This window comes from Tupaia chinensis, unplaced genomic scaffold (assembly GCF_000334495.1).
Source record: "Tupaia chinensis unplaced genomic scaffold, TupChi_1.0 Scaffold000606_1, whole genome shotgun sequence".
NCBI lineage: Eukaryota > Metazoa > Chordata > Mammalia > Scandentia > Tupaiidae > Tupaia > Tupaia belangeri.
In genome coordinates, this window is record NW_006160124.1 from 2,637,058 (window position 1) to 2,659,376 (window position 22,319).

The window sequence follows — 22,319 nt, forward strand, 5'->3', positions numbered from 1 at the left end:
ATCAGTTTTTTTTTTTTTTTTTTTTTTAATTGCCAAAGGATGTTTGCGCTTGGCAGAGAGAGACCAAGAAATGGTGGGAGAGGTAAAGAACAGAAAGCACCTTCCCCTTCCGTAGAGTGTGGTCATGCTACAATCACTTCTCCTCCATTTCTCCATTTCGTTTGGATTTGGGGCACGCACACATACATGCACAATGTGTATTTCAAGCTGACAGTGCCAGGATTAGAACTGCAGTTGACATTATGGGATCTGGCTCTCTTAACCACTGTGCTGAAGGCTTGCCCACAAATAAAGGCTGTTTCTGCTATCCCTGCCACAGCATAGTTGTTTCCAACACAGTCTACTTCATCTAAAACTGCATTGCTCAGTTCAGTAGACATTAATCATATGTAGCTATTTAAATCTAAATTAATTAAAATGACATGAATTAAACATTTGGTAGCTTAGTCACACTATTCATGTTTAAAGTGCTCAATAGACAGATGGGCTATGCAATACCATATTGGATAGTGCAAATATTAAATATTTTCATCAATGTATAAATTTCCATTAAATAAGGCTAATTTAAATAATCCTTTATTAAATATAAACAATAGCCTATAATTATATAATGCAACATACTTCTGAATTATCTTTGATATAGCATGTATATGTGAAACTCAGTACTGGGTTCATAAGATTGTTGCCAGGTGACTGGCAGGTGGCATGGTGGTTTTGGGTGCTGGACTCTCACGCAGTCGACTGTGGTTCAAGTCCAGACCTGGTGGGTAGAAAAAACTGACAAGTGATTGATATTTCAAATAATGGGTCAATTTCAATATCTCTTTTATCTGATATATTATTATATCAGTCTATTATTTATTTCTGCTGAGATAACTCAAGTATTTTGTGTTAAATGAACTTTCTCTATTTTCATTTTCAGTTTAAATTTCTACTTTTGTCTGTGATTAACTAAACTCTTGCAAATATGATATTATATTTATATTAAGAGAAACACAAAATAAAATTTGCAATTGAGTTTTTAACTGGTCAGGCACAGATTCTAAAGTCTTAAGCTTTTAAAAACGGATGCCATGTGATTCTTTATAAGTCCATTTTTATCACTAAGCCACTCAGGAAGTATAGAATCCTTAATACATGTGTATATATACCATATTGTGTTCTGTGTCCTACTTGGCATTAACTAAAGCGAGATCAGCAAACTGTCATAATTTCTCTAGGACTATCTAATCCAGTTTTAAGACTTAAGAAGTGTGATATTCAAACCTCAATATTTTAGAACTGGAAAAAAAGAAAGACTTAGGAATTATGAGTTCTAATTCCATCCTTGAATTACTAAGCCACTTATTAAATATCTTTCCAAGAAGATAAAAAAATGCTGAAATAAAATGCTATGATAGTTCTTGATGAAGACTTGGATGATTTCATATTTTTCTTTATTGCCTTAATCTAAGAATGTGTCATGAAAGAGTTCTATAGATATACCTTAAGGTGGTTATTCAAACGCAGTTGAATTTCTGTTAGAATTTTAGGATAAAGCTAAGAAGTATGACCACTTGGAAGATGAAAACAAACAAGGATGCCTCCAATGCATATGTTTTTGTTTTCTTTTCTGGAATAGATGAGAACTGTTGTTTTAAATTTTCATTTTTAACATATGGAGGCAGTTTTCATTTGAAGTTTCTCTTGGGGTGCTATTTTGCCTGTAAATTCTCCTTCCACATGAAAGGATATTTTTTTTTTCAAAAAATAACAGGAAAAAAGATATAAGAAGAACCAAAAGGAAGATAGAAACTCCCTGTTAAATTGGGTGTTAGGTGTGCTTATCTGGGTGAAAAGAGTTCCTGCATAAAATGTAAGTGATGCATACTGCAGGCCACATGGATTCTGTCCTTTCACTTGGCAATGTCCCTTAGTGTCATGCTAGGAGTTCATTTGTGAAAGTGCACCATTTCAAACTCCATCCCTATTAGGGCATATGTTTCAAATGCCAAAGGGGGAAATGTGCTATAATAAAGCCCAGGTGTCTATTGGTATGATTTTAAATTGCTTAATTCAACAACTATGCTCTGATTAAATGGTATCTATTTTTACCCAAATTTGGCAGCAAGTCAGGAAAGAGTTCTATCAAAAAATACTAACATCAGTGTTCAAAGATAGGACCTCAGTAAAATCTGCAAGAGACAAACTCTATATTCTTGAAACGTGTATTTATTTTTAACTCACAAGCATGCTTATTATTTAAATCACAGAATAGAGTACTGTTTGATACTTTTTTATAATTGGATTTCTTCATATAATAAACATTTGGCTTAAAAACCTCTGCCATTTGCCTTCGAAACAACTTTCTTACAGTACTTGTAACAGAATGACCTTTTAAGAGATGCAATAAAATCAACAGTGACAAAAAAGAAATAAAAGACTATTGATGTTATATATTAGTTAAATTATATATATATATATGTCCAGCAACTGTAGTGCAGCAGTAACCAAGTGCCCTGCCAGTCCAGAATCCATTTGGCAACCACAGGCTCACATCCTCAGGACAGCCTGAAAACGTGGCCAAGCACATGTGTTAGCACCCAGGATTCTGAAGAGCTGAAAGCCTGGGAAAGGGGGGGGGGTTGATGGTGTGACAAGAACCTATTATGAATGTTTCTTTCTGTCCCTCCCTGTCTCTTCTCTTTCTTTTGTATGTGCACATGCTTTCCATCATAAAAAATAATAAGAACATTTGGAAAAATGTCTACATTATTTTTCCCTATTGATGTCATACTGAAATTCCTAAAACATGGATAGATATTATGCTTTCTTTTAACCATCTCTAAGGGCAATACCTGGCACCTACTGGATGATGTTTTTCTATTTACAAAGTGGGCAATCCTGTGTACTGCAGTATGCAATCAATATGCAATGGATTTTCTTCATTATCTGTACTCCTTTTATTTATTTATTTATTTATTTATTTATTTATTTATTTATTTTTAGAGGTTTTTGCTACAGGGTGTGTGTGTGCTCTCCAGACAGACAGAGAGAGACAGAGAGTCCGAAAGCGAGAAATCAACCCCCAGGACGGATGACCACACTGCAATCCTTCTCCTCCATTCTCCTCTCAGGATCTTAGGCACTCATGCTTATGCGCCCGGCGTGAGTTTAAGCCACCGGATCCGGGACTCGAACCGCGGTCAACTACATGGGAATCCAGTGATATAGCCATTATGCTAACTGCTGGTCCCCTGTACTCCTTTTAGACCTTGAACATTCTACTGTTTTAGAATTGTGTTTCTTTTGTTGAATTCCATAAATAAGTAAAGATCAATCTGCTCACATAACCATTCTTCTCATCTGAGTGTTGAGAAAAGCTTTGTATCTAACTCTCCAGACTTTTTACTACAATACTTTTTTTAAGCTATAAATTTAACTCAATCATTATAGGATATATATTATATCTGATAGGACACTAACATTACAAGTATCATTATGCTACATATGAAACTACTAGTTAAATTGTATGTAAGTGCTAGAATGCATTCTAGTCATGGAGTGTCCACTTTTAGAAAGCTCATGTATTTGTCAGATAAAGGAAGCTAATGATACTCCTAAAATTTGCGTATGATTTCAGTTTCATTTCTTTTTGTCCTATTGTAATTATTTAAGAATTTGTATTTGTTGGGGCCGGCAGGTGGCATGGTGGTTGGGATGCTGGACTCCCACATGACTGACCGTGGTTCAAGTCCCGGACCTGGCAGCTTGCTTTCTCACTCCACCCTCTTCTTTCTCTCTCTCTTTCCTCTCTCTCTTGTCAAATTCAAATAAAAATTAAATAAATAAAGTTCAATAAAATATTAATAAAATAATTATTTAAAAAAAGAATTTGTGTTTATTATTCAGTCCGTCTACGTATTTGTATTATAGACCATGGTTAACAAGTCTAACTCTACCTTCTTTTCCATAAATAGAATGGGAATCTGTGTTAATGACTCTTAGATTAGATGTTTATAAGAATCTCCTATAGAGTTTTAATTACTTTTGTGTATATATATATATACACACACACACACACACACATATATGCACGTACTCATACTCTAGAGATTTTCACCCAATGGGGAGGGATTGGATTTAGTCATCTATAAATTTACAAGTTCTATAGATTTTATTCACTCCTGCTCTGTGTCCAGAGGATCTCTAAGCCTGTGCTAGAGTTTACCCAAACACTGCTGGCTGTTTTTATTTTTTCCCCCTTAGATGACTACACAAAATGTAGCAAAGAACATCATAGAAAGTCAAAGTTTTGGATATATTTTTAATTTTTCCTAAACTTTATAAAATATTTTATGGTTAAAAGCAGTCATCATATAAAAAGAGAGCATAAAATCACAGGATCTCCAGATTTGAAAGGACTTATCAACAATTGAGCAGAATTTTAACAGCTATGTAAGCCAATACTGTTCCCTGTGTTCCTCCTCACCTGTTCTCTTGAGTTTCTAGAAAACTTGTTCAGTACTTTCCTAATGTGGATATATGTTTTTGCATTGTATCATATTTATTTCTATAGACGACTCATTTTCCACATTTGACTCATGGTTCTCTTCTTTTTCCTTTATTTTCTTAGAAATTCTGCCCCTAATTGTTTGACATACAAAAAACACCAGTACTATATGTCTTGATTGTTTTCTGTATTATAATTTATAGTTTATTTTCTTTCAAACAGGAGCAAAATTTATTGGAACATTCCCCATACCAGATACCTACAATCCAGATGATGATAAAATATATTTCTTCTTCCGTGAGTCATCTCAAGAAGGCAGTACTTCTGATAAGACCATCCTTTCTCGAGTTGGAAGAGTTTGTAAGGCAAGGAATATTTATTTATACTTAAGGTGTATGTGTATATGTGTGAAACAATTAAAATTATGCAATGTTAGATAAAAGTTAATGTTGTATTTTCTATAAGTCATAGGATACATTGGTACTATTATACATGTGTAATTTTTTTTAATTGCCAGAGAATGTATGCATTCAACAGAGAGAGAGAGAGAGAAGAGAGACACAAAGAGAGAGGGGAAGTACCACCAAAAGGGGTGTAGATGAGCTGCAACTCCTTCTCCTTCACTCCTCTTTCTCATTGGAATTTGTTGGGAATGCATCTACATGATCCTGACATGATTTTCTAGCAGCTGTGCAGGGATTGGAACCACAGTGGGCAATGTGGGATCTGCCAATTAACCAGATGGCCAATGCTGCGTATATAATTTTTGAGAGCCAAAAGTATAAAGAAAAAGGAAAGCACTCACTGTTGCCCTGGTATGAGTTATACCTCTTTGACAGCTTACCCCTTTATTGATGGACTGTTGCTTTGCCAGTCATTGCTATTCATGGTAAGTGCACTGACCTGATCTGAGGAGGTTAAAATGTGTTTATGCAATATTAAGTAATCTTACCGTTGAAACTGTAATTTAACATAATCACTTAATATAAGCACTAACAAAACCATATTCTCTGTTTATCAAAACATGCATCACATATGCAAATATATTTTACATGGATCAAATAAATGAAAATATGGTTATATCATAACTATGTTAAATATTTTTAGACCATTTCTCTATCTATCTATCATCTATCTATCTATCTATCTATCATCTGTATATCTCTTTACTTGGATTTGTCTCCACTGAAATAACATTTTAAATAAACAAACACCTTCAGCATAAACTCTGTTACTGAGAGCGGAAGAGAGTGTTAAATTAATACTTACTCTCAGTGGGAAGCTTTCTTTGGTCTTGTACAAACCCATTGTAGTCCATCTGAGCCTATCACTTTTTGTTTCCATCTGTACCCTCAGGCTTTTGAACACTTCCAGGGACAGAAACACAAACCATCATTACACTTAAAAGTGCTAATGAAAACATGGCTTTTGAATAAGGCCAACTTGTGAGCCCAGATCATTCTTTACCTAGTGTCCTAGCCAATAATGGTGTCTCCCATGGATCCCCTCACCCCCAGGGGACAGAGTCTCTAAAAGCATCCTTATTCTTTCAGAGTCTAAGAATTCACAGTAATTTCTCTTGAAGGCTCTTACTTAGAGATGAATGGCTGTTGCTTGAAGTAGTCATAGTGTGTTAGTGAACTGAACCATGGCTTGTGGCAACAGTATCCTGACCCTCCAAAGCTGTTCTGTAGATTGGCATTATTTGTATAAAAGAGCTATGTTAAATATGTCATACGGGATTTACAATCACTTAAGTGTATTTCAAGAGTCACTTTCTGATGAACATACATAACAAGTAAGTGCATGTTTTGTGAGCCAGTTCAATGCTTATTTCTTGATAGATCTCATCCATTTGAGAGAAGTTAATTTATAATAAAGTAATGTTTTGAATCCCAGTATAAAGATTTCAAAAGTTGATCTTAGAGGTGGAAAAATAGATCAAAGAAAAATTGAGTTGCCCTACTTGTAAATTTCTATACTAATTATGTAATCTAGACTTTAAGCCATTGCCATGGAACATTTTATTTAAATTATGAATAAACCCCTATAGAACTAGAAAGGCAGGGAAAATTGTGATGAGTCTTCCCACAACAAAAACGTCTGAGACCACACAGCAAGGTTTTGTCATGCTATTGTTCTTGGTTAAAAAGCTAACAAATTGTGATATCAATGAGGACTTGTGATGAATGAACTTAAAAAAAAAATTACAGGCTCTTCACTCATTAGAGTATCTCTTTACTCAATCACTTTTTTACATAAACACCATCTTCAGAATTCCTCAATATACATATAACCTGTTGGTCAAATGTTCACAGTATTTAGCTCTAAATGCTTTTCTCTGCAATTTCTTCATTATAGCACATGCCCTGCTCATGATTCTAACTTTTACTTAATAATTTAGGTTTAAACTGAGGCAAAATAATGAGAACTTCCAAGCTGAGATGTTACTGACATTAAAAAATGACTTGAACTCTAAAAAAACATACGTTATGTTCTTTAAAACAAATTTAACAATATCATAGGGCTTCAGTATCATTGTTGCTATCATATATTATTTTTACATACAACATATTCTTGTGACTCTGTTTGTAAATTATTATTCCTTTTCTTTTTTTACCCCCAAAATACTGTTATAATAATTTTTTAAAAATTTTGATAAATAATAACAGAAGCAGAATTGAGTTTGACCAACATAAGCAAAGATCTAAGAAAGAAGACAGTGTGTTGGAGAGAATTAAGAGTAAACTGCTTATATTTAACTAACTATACAAAGTTTTTACTAACATAGAAGTCCTCTATACTATTTATTTCACAATTGTATTTTTATTGTCCATTTTTAGAAATATTTAGGTTTTTAATTTTTTCCCATTGTCTATTTGTTTAAGTTTATTTTTTCCTTCTGTAATCAAGAGAGGCAGAAGTAAAGAGAGGGACAGAGAAAGAGAGGTATCACACACTCTTCAAATCATGATCTACCACCAGCTTCAACTAACTGAGATCATGGGCAAACTTGTGCCCAGCATGTTCATGGACATCTCAGAATGTGAACTCAGAACCTTCCCATGTGGGCCAAACTTGCAGAGCATTATATTATACTGAGCTACCATCTGGCCCTATTTTTATTTTTCACTGAATACTTTGGCAAATTGAAAATGTGCTGACAATTTAATAGCTCTCTATGTCTTCACCTACTAAATCAAACTAAACTAAAAATGCCTTGTTGGGGGACCAGCAGGTAGCATGGTGGTTAAGGGAGTTGGACTCCCACATGGCCAGCCACAGTTTGAGTCCTGGCCTGCTTTCTCAGTTCCCACACCCCCCACCCTGTCCCCCAGTCAAATTAAAAAATAAATAAATAAATTTAAATAAAATAATTCTTTAAAAAAGTTTTATTGGTCTATAAAATGTTTGACAGATGTTTTGGTAATCGACAAACATAATACAAAAATAATTAAAGGATGATTTAGTGAACAAGGGTGAACCTTTTCAATTTTGTAACCCATCCAGTCATTATTTTATTTTATACTTTATTATTTCAACCATAGCAATAAATATAAAATAACTTCTGGGTAAAATGCACAACATTAGGCAATTAGTGTGGATAATAACCCACTATTCCTTTTCTTTAAAAACTCTTCATGTAGTGAGGATAGTTGACATAAACAGGTGACCATAATATAACATGACAGAGGTGGGAGCTGAGAACTCTCAGCTTTCAGTGAAGTTCAGAAACATTATATGAAAGATCTAAGAAAGAAGACAGTATGTTGGAGAGAATTAAGAGTAAACTGCTTATATTTAACTAACTATACAAAGTTTTTTACTAACATAGAAGTAAAAACTATGTAGAGTATTTGTTTGGTTGGTTGTTTTTTATTCTGTTCTTGCTAGTGGGTGTGTACGCTTGCCAGAGAGAGATAGAAAGAACAAGATAAGAAAGCATCTTCCATGACAGTGGTCATGCCATTCATAATTCCTTCCTATTTTCCTTTTCCTGCTTTCAGAATTTTGAGCACTGTGCACACTCTCACCAGAATATTTCTCAAGTTCCAGGTCTGGGACTCAAACTACGGTTGGTCATGTGGAATTCAGCTGTGTTCACTATCAGGACACTTAACAAGACCAAAAAGAAATGGTTTTTGTATTTTTTTCCTGTGGGGGAACTGGACATTATGTAAGGGAATGGAGAACAGACATTTCAGGGAACATCATGACAGAGTATATTTGGGTCATGGAACAGTGAAATCTTGTTAAAGCTATAATTCAAGGAGTGTGTATAAGAAGTAATGCCTTTTGAGAGAAGAGTGGCAAATTATATGAGAAGAAGTCTTGTTTCCATGTCAGTAAGTGTGAACTCTATATTGTAGACAATGACAAGTGCTTCAGACAAAAGTGACAAGATAGGTACATATATTTAGCAGCCATTTGAAGAGTGTGTCTGGATTGAGAATTATTTTTTGACTTGTTAGGTCTTTCTCTAAAGATAACGGGTCTGGCTCTATGGCATAGTAGTAATGTATTCAAGAGAAGCCATACCTGTGTGGCAACCTCAGTTCGAATCTCTTGCCTCGTCGGCCTAAAACACACTGGGTATGACAAGGGCAAATGCCCATATCAAATGGGCTGGATGCCAGGTGGAAGGGTATCTTAATGTGACAGACCATGGGGAGGGTGTTACCTCTCTCTCTCTCTCTCACATGTGAATGCATGTACCTTATCATAATTAAAAAATACTTTAAATAATAAAGAGACAAGGGTAAGTTCAAGAGATATAAGGGGAATCTTTAAAATGTTTATGGAAAGTGTGAATTATGAAAACACTATACATAAATTTCAAAATGTTTTAAAATGAACCTGTATTTAAATTCTAATTTCTATGAACTTTTTCAAATCCCCTGAACTCATTGAAATCAATGAGTACCTATGCTTAGATTTCCCAAAAAGTCTTAAGGTTCTTACTACTCTTTTATTAATTGCTTTGTAGAGGCTAATACTGTTTGATAAGACTTTCTATAATAATGACCATGTTCTATATTATTACTCTTCAATATAGTAGCCATGTTGCTATTCGTGTTGAAACATAATAGTATGACTGAAGAAAGGGAATGTGTAATGCATTTTCTGTTCCAATCTGTCCCAGAGACTTTGATTATATACCTTGTAGACATGTTCTCCCATATTCTTGGTAATTATTTCTAGAAGATAAGGCACAGGTTAGAAAAATGCACAGAGACACATCCTAATAGGAGATGGGAAACACAAAAAAGAACTTATGAGTATAGATTTTATATTTGGATATATTAAATTTTGTGTGGCTTTGGGATATACTGGCATAATAACCAGTTGAAAATATAAACCCAAGACTCTGGATTATCTGGACTCATGAATTAGGAAGTCACCAATATATTGCTTTTTCAATTCATGATATATTTGAAATTGCTCAGGAAGATTTGTAGTCCAAGGCATAAAGGCAAGGAAAGAACCTTGGGGAAAAATAACCTTTAAGAAAGAGCAGAGAAGAGTGTCTGGAAAGGCAATTGAAAAGAGATGGTTTAAAATCCAGATGTATTGGGTGGTTGGAAAAGTCATGACATAGTTTTCTATGTTTTTATATGCAAAAATGAGTCATGACTTTTCCATCAAGCCAGTAGAAATGAATGTAAGTTTTGTCAGAAATCAAGGAAAAAGTTTCAAGAAGAAAGTTGTCAGTAATGTTAAACATCAAACAAAAGTTGAATAAGATTGTGACTAAACCCAGGTTTAGATGTGACAATAATAATATCATCCATGACCTTTGCCTAAATGATACAAGCATTCAGCTTGCATGTCCCGCTCTACTTCTTGCTATCACAGTTTTTTAAACCAGAAAATAAGGATGCTTACCTCGTCCATGACTATCTTACCAAGCAAATGTAAGGCTTAAATGAATTTGGATGTGACAGATAGTGAGAAAGTGACTTAAACATATTTTAAAGCATGTAACAATCTATAATAAGAGACTGACGTATAAACAATGTGAATACCTGATGATACTACAGTCATTAAAATACCAAAAATAGAGTCAGTAGGTGGCATGATAGTTAAGGTGCCAGACTCCCATGTGGTTGAACATGGTTCAAGTCCCTGACCTGGCGACTTGAAACTCACACTAGGTGTGTGTGCATGTTTGCCCAAAATCCTGAGAGGAGAATGAAGAAGAAGGGATTATAATATGGCCATCCCCCCTGGGGAGGAGTGTTTTTTCATTTTCTCTCTGTTTCGCTCTGTCTCTGGAGAGTATGTGCAAGCAAAAAACTATCTTAAGTAAAATGTTAAAAATAACACGTGTTTGTGTGCATATAATATATACACACTTTTAGGACCAGCAGTTGGAGTAGTGATTAAACTGTTGGACTCCCACATGGCTGACCATGGTTCCAGTCCTGGACCTGGTGACATGAAACTCATGCTGGGCATATGTGCGTGCATGCCCAAAATCCCTGAAAGAAGACTAGAGGAGAAGGAATTGCAGCATGGCCCAATAATCAAACAATTATAAAGCTTGACAAAAGCTTTAGAAATCACCCTCTGGGTGATTTCTTTTTCTCTGTCTCTCTGGTGAACACATGCTCCCTATAGCAAAAATCTCTCTTTAAAAAATACATACACAATTCTGAACCCAAATAAACTGCTGTGCTTAAGTGTGGAAGAAGTTAGGGGGACAAACAAGTAGCATAGTGGTTTAGAGTGCAAGAAGCTAGTATCAGTGACACTGAGAGTCTCTGTGTATTAGGAGATCAGAGACAGGTTTATCACCAAATGTTCTTGAGAAAAGATAATATTTTATTAGATTTGAATGTTGAAATTGCTGTTATTTCTTTGACCTAATCTTTGGACTTGAGGATGGATCTTATTTCTGAATATAGTCAATATAATTTAGACCCATTTCTAGTGAAAAATGATTAAACAATTTGAACAGTGCTAATTTTGACCAAAGTTGTGGATAAGGGACACTAAAAACTATAGAAACTGTCTTAGGGCTGGCTTCTTGACCTGACTTAGGAAAGGTTTCTTGGCCTGGAGGCTAACGGAGCTGGATTCACTTGACTGACCACATGGTGCGAGTCTCACACTTGGTGACTTGAGAAACACTCCATGCTCATGTGTATGCCCAATATTTTGAGGGCAGGGAGAGACAAATGAGAAGGGATTGTAGTATGACCATTCCCCATGGAGAGAGAGGGGCTTTCTCTCCTCCGTTTTTTTCTGTCCTTTTCTTTTTGTCGAGCACATGTCTTCTCTGGCAACAACCAAAAAAAGAAAGAGAAGAAGAAGAAATAATTTCACATGGCAATATAGATCAATGACACAATGACAGGAGGATAAGTACCTTAATCCAAAGAATCTCTTTCAAATAGAATATGTCTATCAATGAACATGGCAAAGCACATTTTCTAATGAGTTATGTTTCAATAGCGATAACACTTTCCAGTCAAACTACCTACGCACACTTTTCAGATGGTGCTTAGCCTCGAATGATTTCTAAAGCCCTTGTCAAGCTTTATAATTGTTTGATTCTGCTGAACAGCCAATATTTTCAACTACTAAATGGTATAACTTACTCTCTGTAGAACTGTTCTCATAGAGGGTAAATTGCACAGATCTTCATGGTGACATTTTAGATGCTGACTGAAGAGGCGAAAGACATCCTCTGAAAAGATTTATGTCTGTTTACTTTGCAATTGATAGTTTTGGGTCTCATTATTTAGACGCTATCTGCATGATGTTTATTCCTGTGTGTGAGGGGTTTGTGTGTGTGTGTGTGTGTGTGTGTGTGTGTAATACTCTGTCAATTAATGTGTGAAAATACCAGTTGCTTCAGAGAGGCTTGCTAGCAACTTTCCACCTCAAGGCTGTTTTGCATTACTTCTGGATGCTATTCATTTTTGGAAGCCTTGTCCATTAGCTTACTTATGCTAGCCCACTCCAGATTCCAGCTGTAGGTTATGCCAGCTCTCTTTTTTTGTTTTGCAGTATTTCCTTTTGTCTGTGCCAGGAATTCAGATTGGATGGCCCTTTCACATAACTTGCCTGGGGGTCTCATTAATAGCCCTTTGCTTCGATTCGGCAGTCATTGTCTATTCTGATATATGGGTGTACTAGGACAATTGCTGCCTTTGAAGATTTGTGTTTTTAGGCTGATGACACTTTCCGTATTTATTGATCTCTGCCGAGCTGTGGTTTTTGTGCTTACTTTCAGCATTTCGCTTACAACCTAAATGAGAGATTTAGTGTCCACGAGTTACAGATGTGCTTTTGCCTCACTTCCATCTGTTTTCCTGTCTGAGAAATTCCTAGGAAGGGATTTATGCTGTTGCCGGAACGTTTTTCTTTTCTCCTCTTCTCTTCTCTTCTCTTCTCTTTTCTTTTTTTTTCCTTTTTTTCTTTTTTCCTTTTCTTTCTTTTTCTCTTTTCTTTCTTTTTTTTCCTTTTCTAATGTAATTAGCTCTGACCCTACCTGAAAAGACTGTTTAACATGCCTAGATTTACCTAATTCAATCTACTAACTCTTAGAAACTTTAGCATAGTGTATTTCCCAAGTCCTGCATTTCTAATAACCTTCACTAATTTTTGAAGTAGTTAGAAAAACATGTTCCCTGTTTCTATTTGCTTTGTCGTTCTCCAATGGCAAATAACAGTCATAGTTAAACGGTAGAGCTTTTTAAGGGAAAAAAATAATATTTGCCTTGAAAGCTTGCATAGAATTCTCTCTCAGAAAATGATTGTTTTCAATACCTGCCATAAAGGTTTTTTTGTTTGTTCATTTTTCTTCTTTTCTCCCTTTTGTCTGAAATGTTTGGCTTGGTGGATTTTTGTTTCCTCTACTACTAAGGTCCTGGTGAAATAAAACACTACTCCCTTGGCTGTTAAAGCAGTCTGGAATTCAAGTTAGATTCCCCAGTATCAGAAAAGGCACCATAGCCTTTGAAGACAATGAAAAGCAAGTCTAATAGATATTATTCTCAAAAAGTAAAAAGAAGCCTATAAAGTTCTCATGCTTATTACAACTTCAGTTTCTCAAGAAAATTGAAGAGGTGTCTGTTTCTATATAATACATGCTTCTATATGCTAAATAGTTCTATCTACATTTAGTGTTACTATTTTTTTGAGAGGTTTTTTCGCTATAGGGCGCATGCACTCGCCAGACAGACAGAGAGAGACATAGAGACAGAAAGCGAGAAATCACCCCCCAGGGGGGATGGTCACGCTGCAGTCCCTTCTCCTCCATTCTCCTCTGGGATCTTGGGCACGCAGGCACACGTGCCCGGTGTGAGTTTTAAGCCACCAGGTCTAGGACGTGAACCGCAGTCGACTACATGGGAGTCCAGTGACATAGCCATTACGCTAACTGCTGGTTCCCTATCTACATTTAATTTTACAACTTACCTGAGTTGATTGCCAAGTATGGTGTTATGTGAAGAATTTATCTATCTATCTATTTATTTATTTAGATTTTTGCTATAGGGTGCATATGCTTGCTGGAGAGACAGAACAGAAAAAAAGAAAGAAATCACCCCCTGGGGGGATGGCCATATTGCAATTCCTTCTGCTGCTTTCTCCTCTTGATATTTTGGGCACATACACACACACACACACACACACACACACACACAAGCACCCGGGGTGAATTTCAGGCTGCTAGGTCTGGGACTCAAACCTTGGTTAACTATGTGGGAGTCCAGTTCCTTAACCACTATGACACCTGTTAACACCATTGTGTAAATAATTAAACAACTCATGACCACATGACCACCTTTTTTTTTGAGAGGTTTTTGCTATAGGGCACATGTACTCGCCAGACAGACCGAGATAGAGAGACAGAAAGCAAGAAATCACCCCCCAGGGAGAATGGCCATGCTGCAATCCCTTCTCCTCCATTTTCCTCTCAGGATCTTGGGCACACATGCACACGCACCCGGCGTGAGTTTTAAGTCACCGTGTCCGGGACTCGAACCGCAGTCGACTACATGGGAGTCCAGCAACATAGCCATTACGCTAACTGTTGGTCCCACGACCATCTTCTTCTTGATTCCTATGTATTATAGTTATGTTTTGCTTACATTTTATTTTTTACTAGTAAGAACTTTTTTCTTTTTATCCTAATAAACCAGTTACATGAACCCTTGCTACATCACACTGTGAAAAAGACTCATGGGCTTATTCGATTTAATAGTATAACTTCACTATCTTTTTTAAAAAACAAAAATGTGTTTATTTTCTCCTTGAGAAACAAGAGAGACAGGCACCACCCTGAACTGTGATCCACTCCCAGTCTCAGCAAGCACAGAGAACAGACAAGTATGTGCTTGGCATGTGCAAAGGATGCTTTGGGATGTGAACCTGGAACTTCCATGTGGCCCCAGCATTGCAGAGAGGTCTTACTGCTCCATCACTGGGGGCCACGTCCCATGCCAACCATTTATATTAGGTTTTTCAAAGAAACTTCTAAAATCTGTCCCCAGAAATAAGTGATGATTGAGGCAGTCTAGGGAGAAGTAGATTGGGCAACTGTGAGATTACTTCGATATTATTTGGTGGAAATGAGTCTTTAGGACATTTGATGGCATGTCCCAACAGAAGGCTATTTAAAACCTGCCAGGTGCCGCTTTTATTGTGAGAGACATAAAGAATATGATATATTGATATGGGACTGTAACAGGTATTAGACAAGAAAAACGCAAAAGTACAAAATTTCCTTAATCTTATTGTCAAATTTGTAAAAGCAGTCCGTAGAAAGCCTGTGTGTTTGCTTCACAAGCAGTGATACAATATATTTTCCTGGTTTACTGGTTGATAATACTGTTTTATTTCCATCACACCTTAAGGGAAGGTGAACAGTATTCATTCAAGCTCAAATCTCTGAGAACAAATGGTGCTAGTAGGTAGAATTGGGAAGAGAAAAGATACAGAAAATATAGTTTCCAAAGTGTTCCAGAGAATTCCATTCTCTTGTCTACACAAAGATACAGAGAAAGGCGTTAGAGAAATGAATAAAATTTTAAGTAAAAAATATTTTAAGTAAAAAAGACTCAAGCATCAAGCGTTTTTACTTTTTTAAAAAGAAAAACATTCTTAAGGCTTATCTTTCTCCAGTGTCTATTGATTTAAAAAACCTGGCGTTCTTCAACTTAAACTGTGAATGTGGTTACAAATCTCTGAACGTACATCAGTATTTTAATAGAGTACATGATGTTCTCAGATGTCTAGTTATTTCATTGATTTTTAATAAAATATACAGGATTTAAGAGAATGGGAGCAGGAAGTCAATTACATTTCCTAAGAGCTTCACTTTCCCAATACGTAGGTAAAAATGGCAATATTTATAAAGTGCTGAAAGATTCTCAAAGAGAAGGCTGTATATAGATAAAATTATGTTTAACAGACAAGCCCAGCATAATGACCCAAAGTTCAAAAGACGCACTCAATAAAAGTTCATGTGTGACAGCTTCTAGCTACTCTACCTGTCTTTGTAAGATTTATAAGGACTTGAGTTTTCTGGGACAGCAGAAGGGAAATGTAATCCATTAGCCTGTCTTATAATTGATGGACCTATTAGAAGACACTCTGACTAGGAGGTCATAGTAATTCCTACTATACAGTCAAATGAAAAAGAAGTATTAAATTTTAAAGCTGCTGAAAAAAAACAAAAATCGCATCATTGTCTTTCAGGCCTTTCTTTTCTCTTTTTATGAACCAGTTTGAAATTAAGAAATATTTCAAACATATAAAAAGCTACAGAGTAAAAGGAAACAGGCACCCTGTGTACTCACCACGCAGACGCAGACTGAACACATGTGACCAGTCTTGTTTACATTTCATTTCTTTGTTAACTTTCATCTGCATCTTTGTGCAAAGGTGGCCACAGAGAGGCCATGACAAATAGAGTGGAGATGCATAGAAGTGACTGTTGGCTGTGAGCTGCTGATTCTGACATCTCAACAATAAATCTATTGTGTTGGTGAGACGGTTGTATTCTTTAGAACTTCAACAAAAATAAGCAGGGAGGTGACAATTAGTACAAAAGTGGTTACCTCCTTTTTAGCCCTCTTCTGAACTTAAAGTTCTCAGAGGGGATTGGGAGGATTTGCAAACAAATCCAAGGACTGAGAGCTGGTCAACAAAGTCAGGGACGGACACTTCCCTACAGGAGAAATACAACGCTTGTGAACTGAACTTTGCCTTCCCAGGTCATGCTTCTGGATGTCTGGAAGAGTTACTATCCAGTCATTAAATGCTTATAATCCATTCCTGAAAGCTCTTATCCCAGAAACTTGGTTCCCTGCTGACAGCAGGTGGCTTTCATCTTTGACCTGAATTTTATTTATTTATTTATTTTTATCTTTTTATACCTTAAGGGACTCTGGGGAAGGCTGCTGGATGGGTAGGATAAAGCACTTAAAGATTATTTTGCTCAAAGGATCGCAATTTCTATTTGTCAAGTGACGAAAAGAGCAGGTACAGTGTAAATCCGTTTCTACTAAGCAAATCTGGACCTAGTAGAATAGTTGAAATTTTCTCACAATTACATCGAAATATGAGTGATCATTAAGAAAGGAGAGAAATCTTTGAAAATGGGCATTTGATGTCACTTTCACGGAATGCAATACATACAAGGGAATATACAAGTTCATTTTCATGAAGAAGCAGTGGTAGATACCTGTTCAAGAAATATCATTGAGAAACTATTCTAAAGATTTGTTCTCTTAGCAAAGTAAGTTGAACATCTCCTCTGTGATAGGGGTAAAGCAGTAAACCAGTTCCTGAGATTGTTTTTATGATTGTTGCTATATGTCTCTAGGTACAGTGAATCAACACTGTTTTTCAGTACGTGTCGTCGCTATCTTTTTAAAATGTAACACTTTTTCAGTACTTGTCGTCGCTATCTTTTTAAAATGTACAGACACTGGGAACCAGCAGTTAGCGTAATGGCTATGTAGCTGGACTCACACGTAGTCGACCGCGGTTCATGTCCCGGACCCGGTGCCTTAAAACTCACGCCGGGTGCGTGTGCGTGCGTGCCCAAGACCCCGAGAGAAGAATGGAGGAGAAGGGATTGCGGCGTGACCATCCCCCCTGGGGGGGTGATTTCTCTCTTTCTGTCTCTATGTCTCTCTCTGTCTGTCTGATGAGCACACACACCCTATAGCGAAAACCTCTCCAAAAAAAAAAAAATGAACAGACACTGTGTAGGCAAGGAAGATGTAATAACTACCATAAACATAAACACATAAGAATGCATTAAAATGAAAAAAGTTTTACTATGCTCTGCATAGCACACGTAGGGATATACTAAAAAAATTCATCTGAAGACTGAATATGTTATTCTAATAAAGTATAACACAAGGGTCATGAGAAAGATGGTATATAATCTATTTTATGTAGTTTTTAAAGTTTTCCTATTTACTACTTCTATGAGTGAAGGAGACAGAGAGATAGAAAGAGACAGAGAGACAGCATCCTCCACAGGCTCCTGATGCTGTGATTCGCCCTCAGCACCAGCCAGCTGTAGATTGTGGGAACACAATGAATCACTACATCAGGAAGAAATACCAATATGTTTGCCCATTCAGGTTAACATCTAGATTTTTTTTCTTTTTTTGGAGAGGTTTATTTGCTACAGGGAGCATGCGCTCACCAAACAGAGAGAGAGAGACAGAAAGCAAGAAATCACCCTCCAGGGGGAATGGCCACGCCGCAATCCCTTCTCCTACACTCTCCTCTTGGGATCTTGGGCACACACGCACACGTGCCCAGTGTGAGTTTTAAGCCACCGGGTCCGGGACGCAAACCGCGGTCAACTACATGGGAGTCCAGCGACATAACCATTACGCTAACTGTAGGCCCCAACATCTAGATTTATATTTATAAATTCCTCTAAGGATATCTGCCTTAATAATGTCATGGCTAGGTAAATCTGCCTTCACATCTTCAGATAACTGAAATCACCCAATTATTAGATGAAATAATATTTTTATTATGAACAATGATTCTCAAATAATAGAAGTACCATATGCAAAATGAAAATGTAAGAGCAATTAGAAACATGCTTGGTACTAGAGGGTCAGTTTAGGTAATATATTACATGTTTTTTTCAAAGAAAATATTATTTTACTTCTTTGTGAATTACTTGTTTTCTTAGTAGTTCTTCATTTGGTACATATAAATGTATAGACACTGGTCTGGCACTAAATCTTTCCTTGGTCTTATCTTAATTTTTTTTCTTTCTTTTTTTAAAGTAATTATTTATTTAATTTTATTTATCATCATCATCATCATCATCATTAATTTAGCTACAGGGCACATGTGCTTACCAGAAAGAGAGAAAGGGAGAGAGCGAGGGCGAGAGAGAGAAGAGAGAGAGGAGAGAAAGTGATAAAGCAAGTCACCAGATCCAGTACTCAGACTGTGTTTGACCATGTGGGAATGCAGTGCCTTCGCCACCTTGCATCATGCCCACCCCATCCTAATTTTCTTTTACACTATTTTATTTCCATATTTGAATTGATCCCTCCCTCCCCTCTCCTCACCTTCCCTCTCTCTTTTATTTATTTATTTATTTTTTTATTTAAGATTTTTGCTATGGGGCACATACCCTCACCCAGAGAGAAACAAGAGAGAAAAAGTGAGACATGACCCCTCCCCACCCCAGGGAGGATGGACACACTGCAATACCCTCTCCTCCATTCTCTTGTGATTTTGTGCACACATGCACACAAGACCCATGTGATTTTAAGCCTTTGGGTCTAGGACTCAGACCACTGTTGGCCATGTGGAAATGTAGCGTCTTCACCACCACAGCACTCTCTGGCCCCATTCTCTTTATTTACTTTTTTTTGAGAGGTTTTTGCTATAGGGCATGTGCGCTCGCCAGAAAGACAGAGAGAGACAGAGAGATAGAAAGTGAGAAATCACCCCCCAGGGGAGATGGCCACACTGCAATCCCTTCTCCTCCATTCTCCTCTCGGGATCTTGGGCATGCAGGCACACGCACCCAACATGAGTTTAAGCCACCAGGTCCGGTACTCGAACTGCGATCGGCTACATGGGAGTTCAGCGACATAGTCATTACACCAACTGCTGGTTCCCCAATCTCTTTCTTCATATAAACCATATTTGTCCCTCCTCCCTATATGTTCTAGATTGTTGCACCTGTAATTCTTTCCCTTAGTTTTCCAGAACCAGAGAATTTCCTGATCCGATCCCTGTATACGTAGGTTGACTCCATCCATGGATTGTAAAGACTCAGCACTAGGGATCAGCAGTTAGCATAATGGCTAGGGGGCTGGACTCCCATGTAGTGGACCACGGTTTGAGTCCTGGACCCGGTGGTTTAAACTCAAGCTGGGCTCGTGTGCGTGCGTTCCCAAGATCCCGAGAGGAGAATGGAAGAGAAGGGATTGTGGCATGGCCATCTCCCCTGGGGGGTGATTTCTTGCTTTTTGTCTCTGTCTCTCTCTGTCTTTCTGGTGAGCGCACACACCCTATAACAAAAAGCTCTCAAGAAAAAAAAAAAAAGACTCAGCACGAAATCTAACTCTTCAGTGAAGCTGCTCCTCATTTTCCAATTTTAATACTAAAAACCTTTCGGAGGAAATGAAAACCTTTTGGCTTGTTGTTTATACTTTCTAAAGACTTTTATCAATTTTATCTTGTATTTTTAGCTATTCATTAACTATTCAACACGTATTTATTGAACACCTGATAGGCAGAGTGTTCATGATGTATCTGGAGTAGGTGCTGAGTGAAAGGATTAAGAGACATATTTTCTAGTGAGATTAAAAACTATTAGAAAATCAACCAAAAGTTACTGTGTTTTTTTTTTTATTGCCATGTGCCAGCAGTTGTAAAATACAGCTGCTAGAAGAGTCTTTTTTTGCTCTAGGTTATAAACAATTGCTGAGACACCATTGTGTTTCTGTCATGCATTATGGACATTCATGGACACGCGTGAGCCTCAGCACACAGACACTCAGCTACACACGTATTCCCAGGATACATCCATAATGATTTGGAGTCATTTAAAATTTAAAATTTAAAATTCTGAGACAATGTAAACTGTAGAGTCTATTTTGTTAATTCAGTGTAATTCTTTTAGCTCATATGAAATATCTTATTGAATTAACACCCTTAAATGTCAAAATTATTTTTTCTAATTGCTGTTTGCTATAAACCAAAAGAAAAAAATAAATAATAATTACTACTTGTTCTTACAGGGCTATTACTAAAAAATATAGTTTTTAAACTGAGAAATGTAAAATGATTCACTGGGGTGCTATGTACACTGGGAATGCCGTTGGTGTTAGCGCTAAGTCTGTGAAGATGCCTATGGTCTATACTCTTCTGTTCTCTCTCCCTCCTCTTTTCTTTAAGAAGAGCAAATATTTATATGACTGATTTCTCCTGAATGGAGTGGTCATTTAGATGTTTTTCCCTCTAATAGAGTTTGATTTCAGAGATAAAAGAAGCATGGAGAAGATAGTTTCTAGATAGTCAGGCTTGACACTTGGCAGTTAAATTTGTATTAACTTTACAGAACATAAGCAGATTAAAGGATAAGAGGCTTTATATCATTTATATTTAAATGTGAATAAGCAAATGGAAAAACTCACTCCAAAAGTAATTTTTGAAAGTAAAAATTAGTGGGACCTCAGATGATGTGGTGAATAAAGATTCTGGGCTACAATGTGAGTTCCAGATCTGATGTCACATGTGTGTGTGTAGGAGGGTGTTTGTGTGCAAAATCACAAGAGGACAATGGAGGAGAAAGGATTGCATGTGACCATTTCCTGGAGGGTGATTTCTCACTTTCCCTCTCACCGTCACCCTCTGTCTCTCCAGTGAGCACACCCAACCTATGACTAAAACCTTTAAAAAAAAAAATAAAACTTAGGTATTTAATGTGTTTATTCATGAATCAGTTTTATTCAATATGTTCTAAGTATAGCAAAGCTAGTTGAGTCAAACAAATATAAAAGCCACACTTGTGTTTCCAGGGACATATTAATTAAAAAAAAAAGAAAATTATTTTTTAAGATGAATTACTGAATAGAATAATACTGATTACTCCATTTAATTAATTTTAAGGTTTTTTTTTTTCCAAATGTTTAAAGAACATCTTTAATAAAATATTTCAGAACCAGCAGATAGCATAATGGTTACATTGCTGGACTCCCACATAGTCGACCGTGGTTTGTGTCTCAGACCTGGTGACTTAAAATTCACACCGGGCACGTGTGCATGCATGTGTGTATACCCAAAACCCCAAGAGGAGACCAGAGAAGAGACTATGGTGTGGCCATCCTCCCAGGGGGTGATTTCTCGCTTTCTGTCTCTCTGAAGAGTGCACATGGTCTATAGCAATAATCTCTTAAAACTAAACAAAATAAAACAAAAAGACAGAATGAAAATATTTCAGAGTAAAAAAATCTATAGCATTAATCTCTTAAAACAAAACAAAATAAAACAAAGACAGAATGAAAATATTTCAGAGTAAAAATAAATTAGAGAAACTATAGACTAATATTTTAAAAATTATTTATATATATATGCTGTTCTGCATATGTTTATGTTGCCTTGACATTTACTTAATAGTGGAGAAGATTTAGAAGACTAAGTTGAAGACTGAGTTGTTACAGAGCCATATTTTTAAAGGATGCAAATATTTTTCTCAATCATATAAATAAGAAACAAATCAGTGCTAGCACTATGGTAACCACTTTACACAAATTTTAATTTAATCATCAACATAACCATATTTTAAGAAATGAATTCTATTTTATCAGTG

At 36.4% G+C, this 22,319-nt stretch overlaps 1 protein-coding gene across 1 annotated transcript in view; it reads left to right on the plus strand.

Moving 5' to 3' along the window:
- Positions 1-22,319, plus strand: part of SEMA3D (semaphorin 3D) — a 228,733-nt gene that overhangs the window by 157,780 nt on the left and 48,634 nt on the right. The window contains exon 8 of the mRNA XM_006158746.3: positions 4,715-4,857. Within this exon, the coding sequence (XP_006158808.2) occupies positions 4,715-4,857 (143 nt within the window). The remainder of the gene's footprint in view (positions 1-4,714; positions 4,858-22,319) is intronic.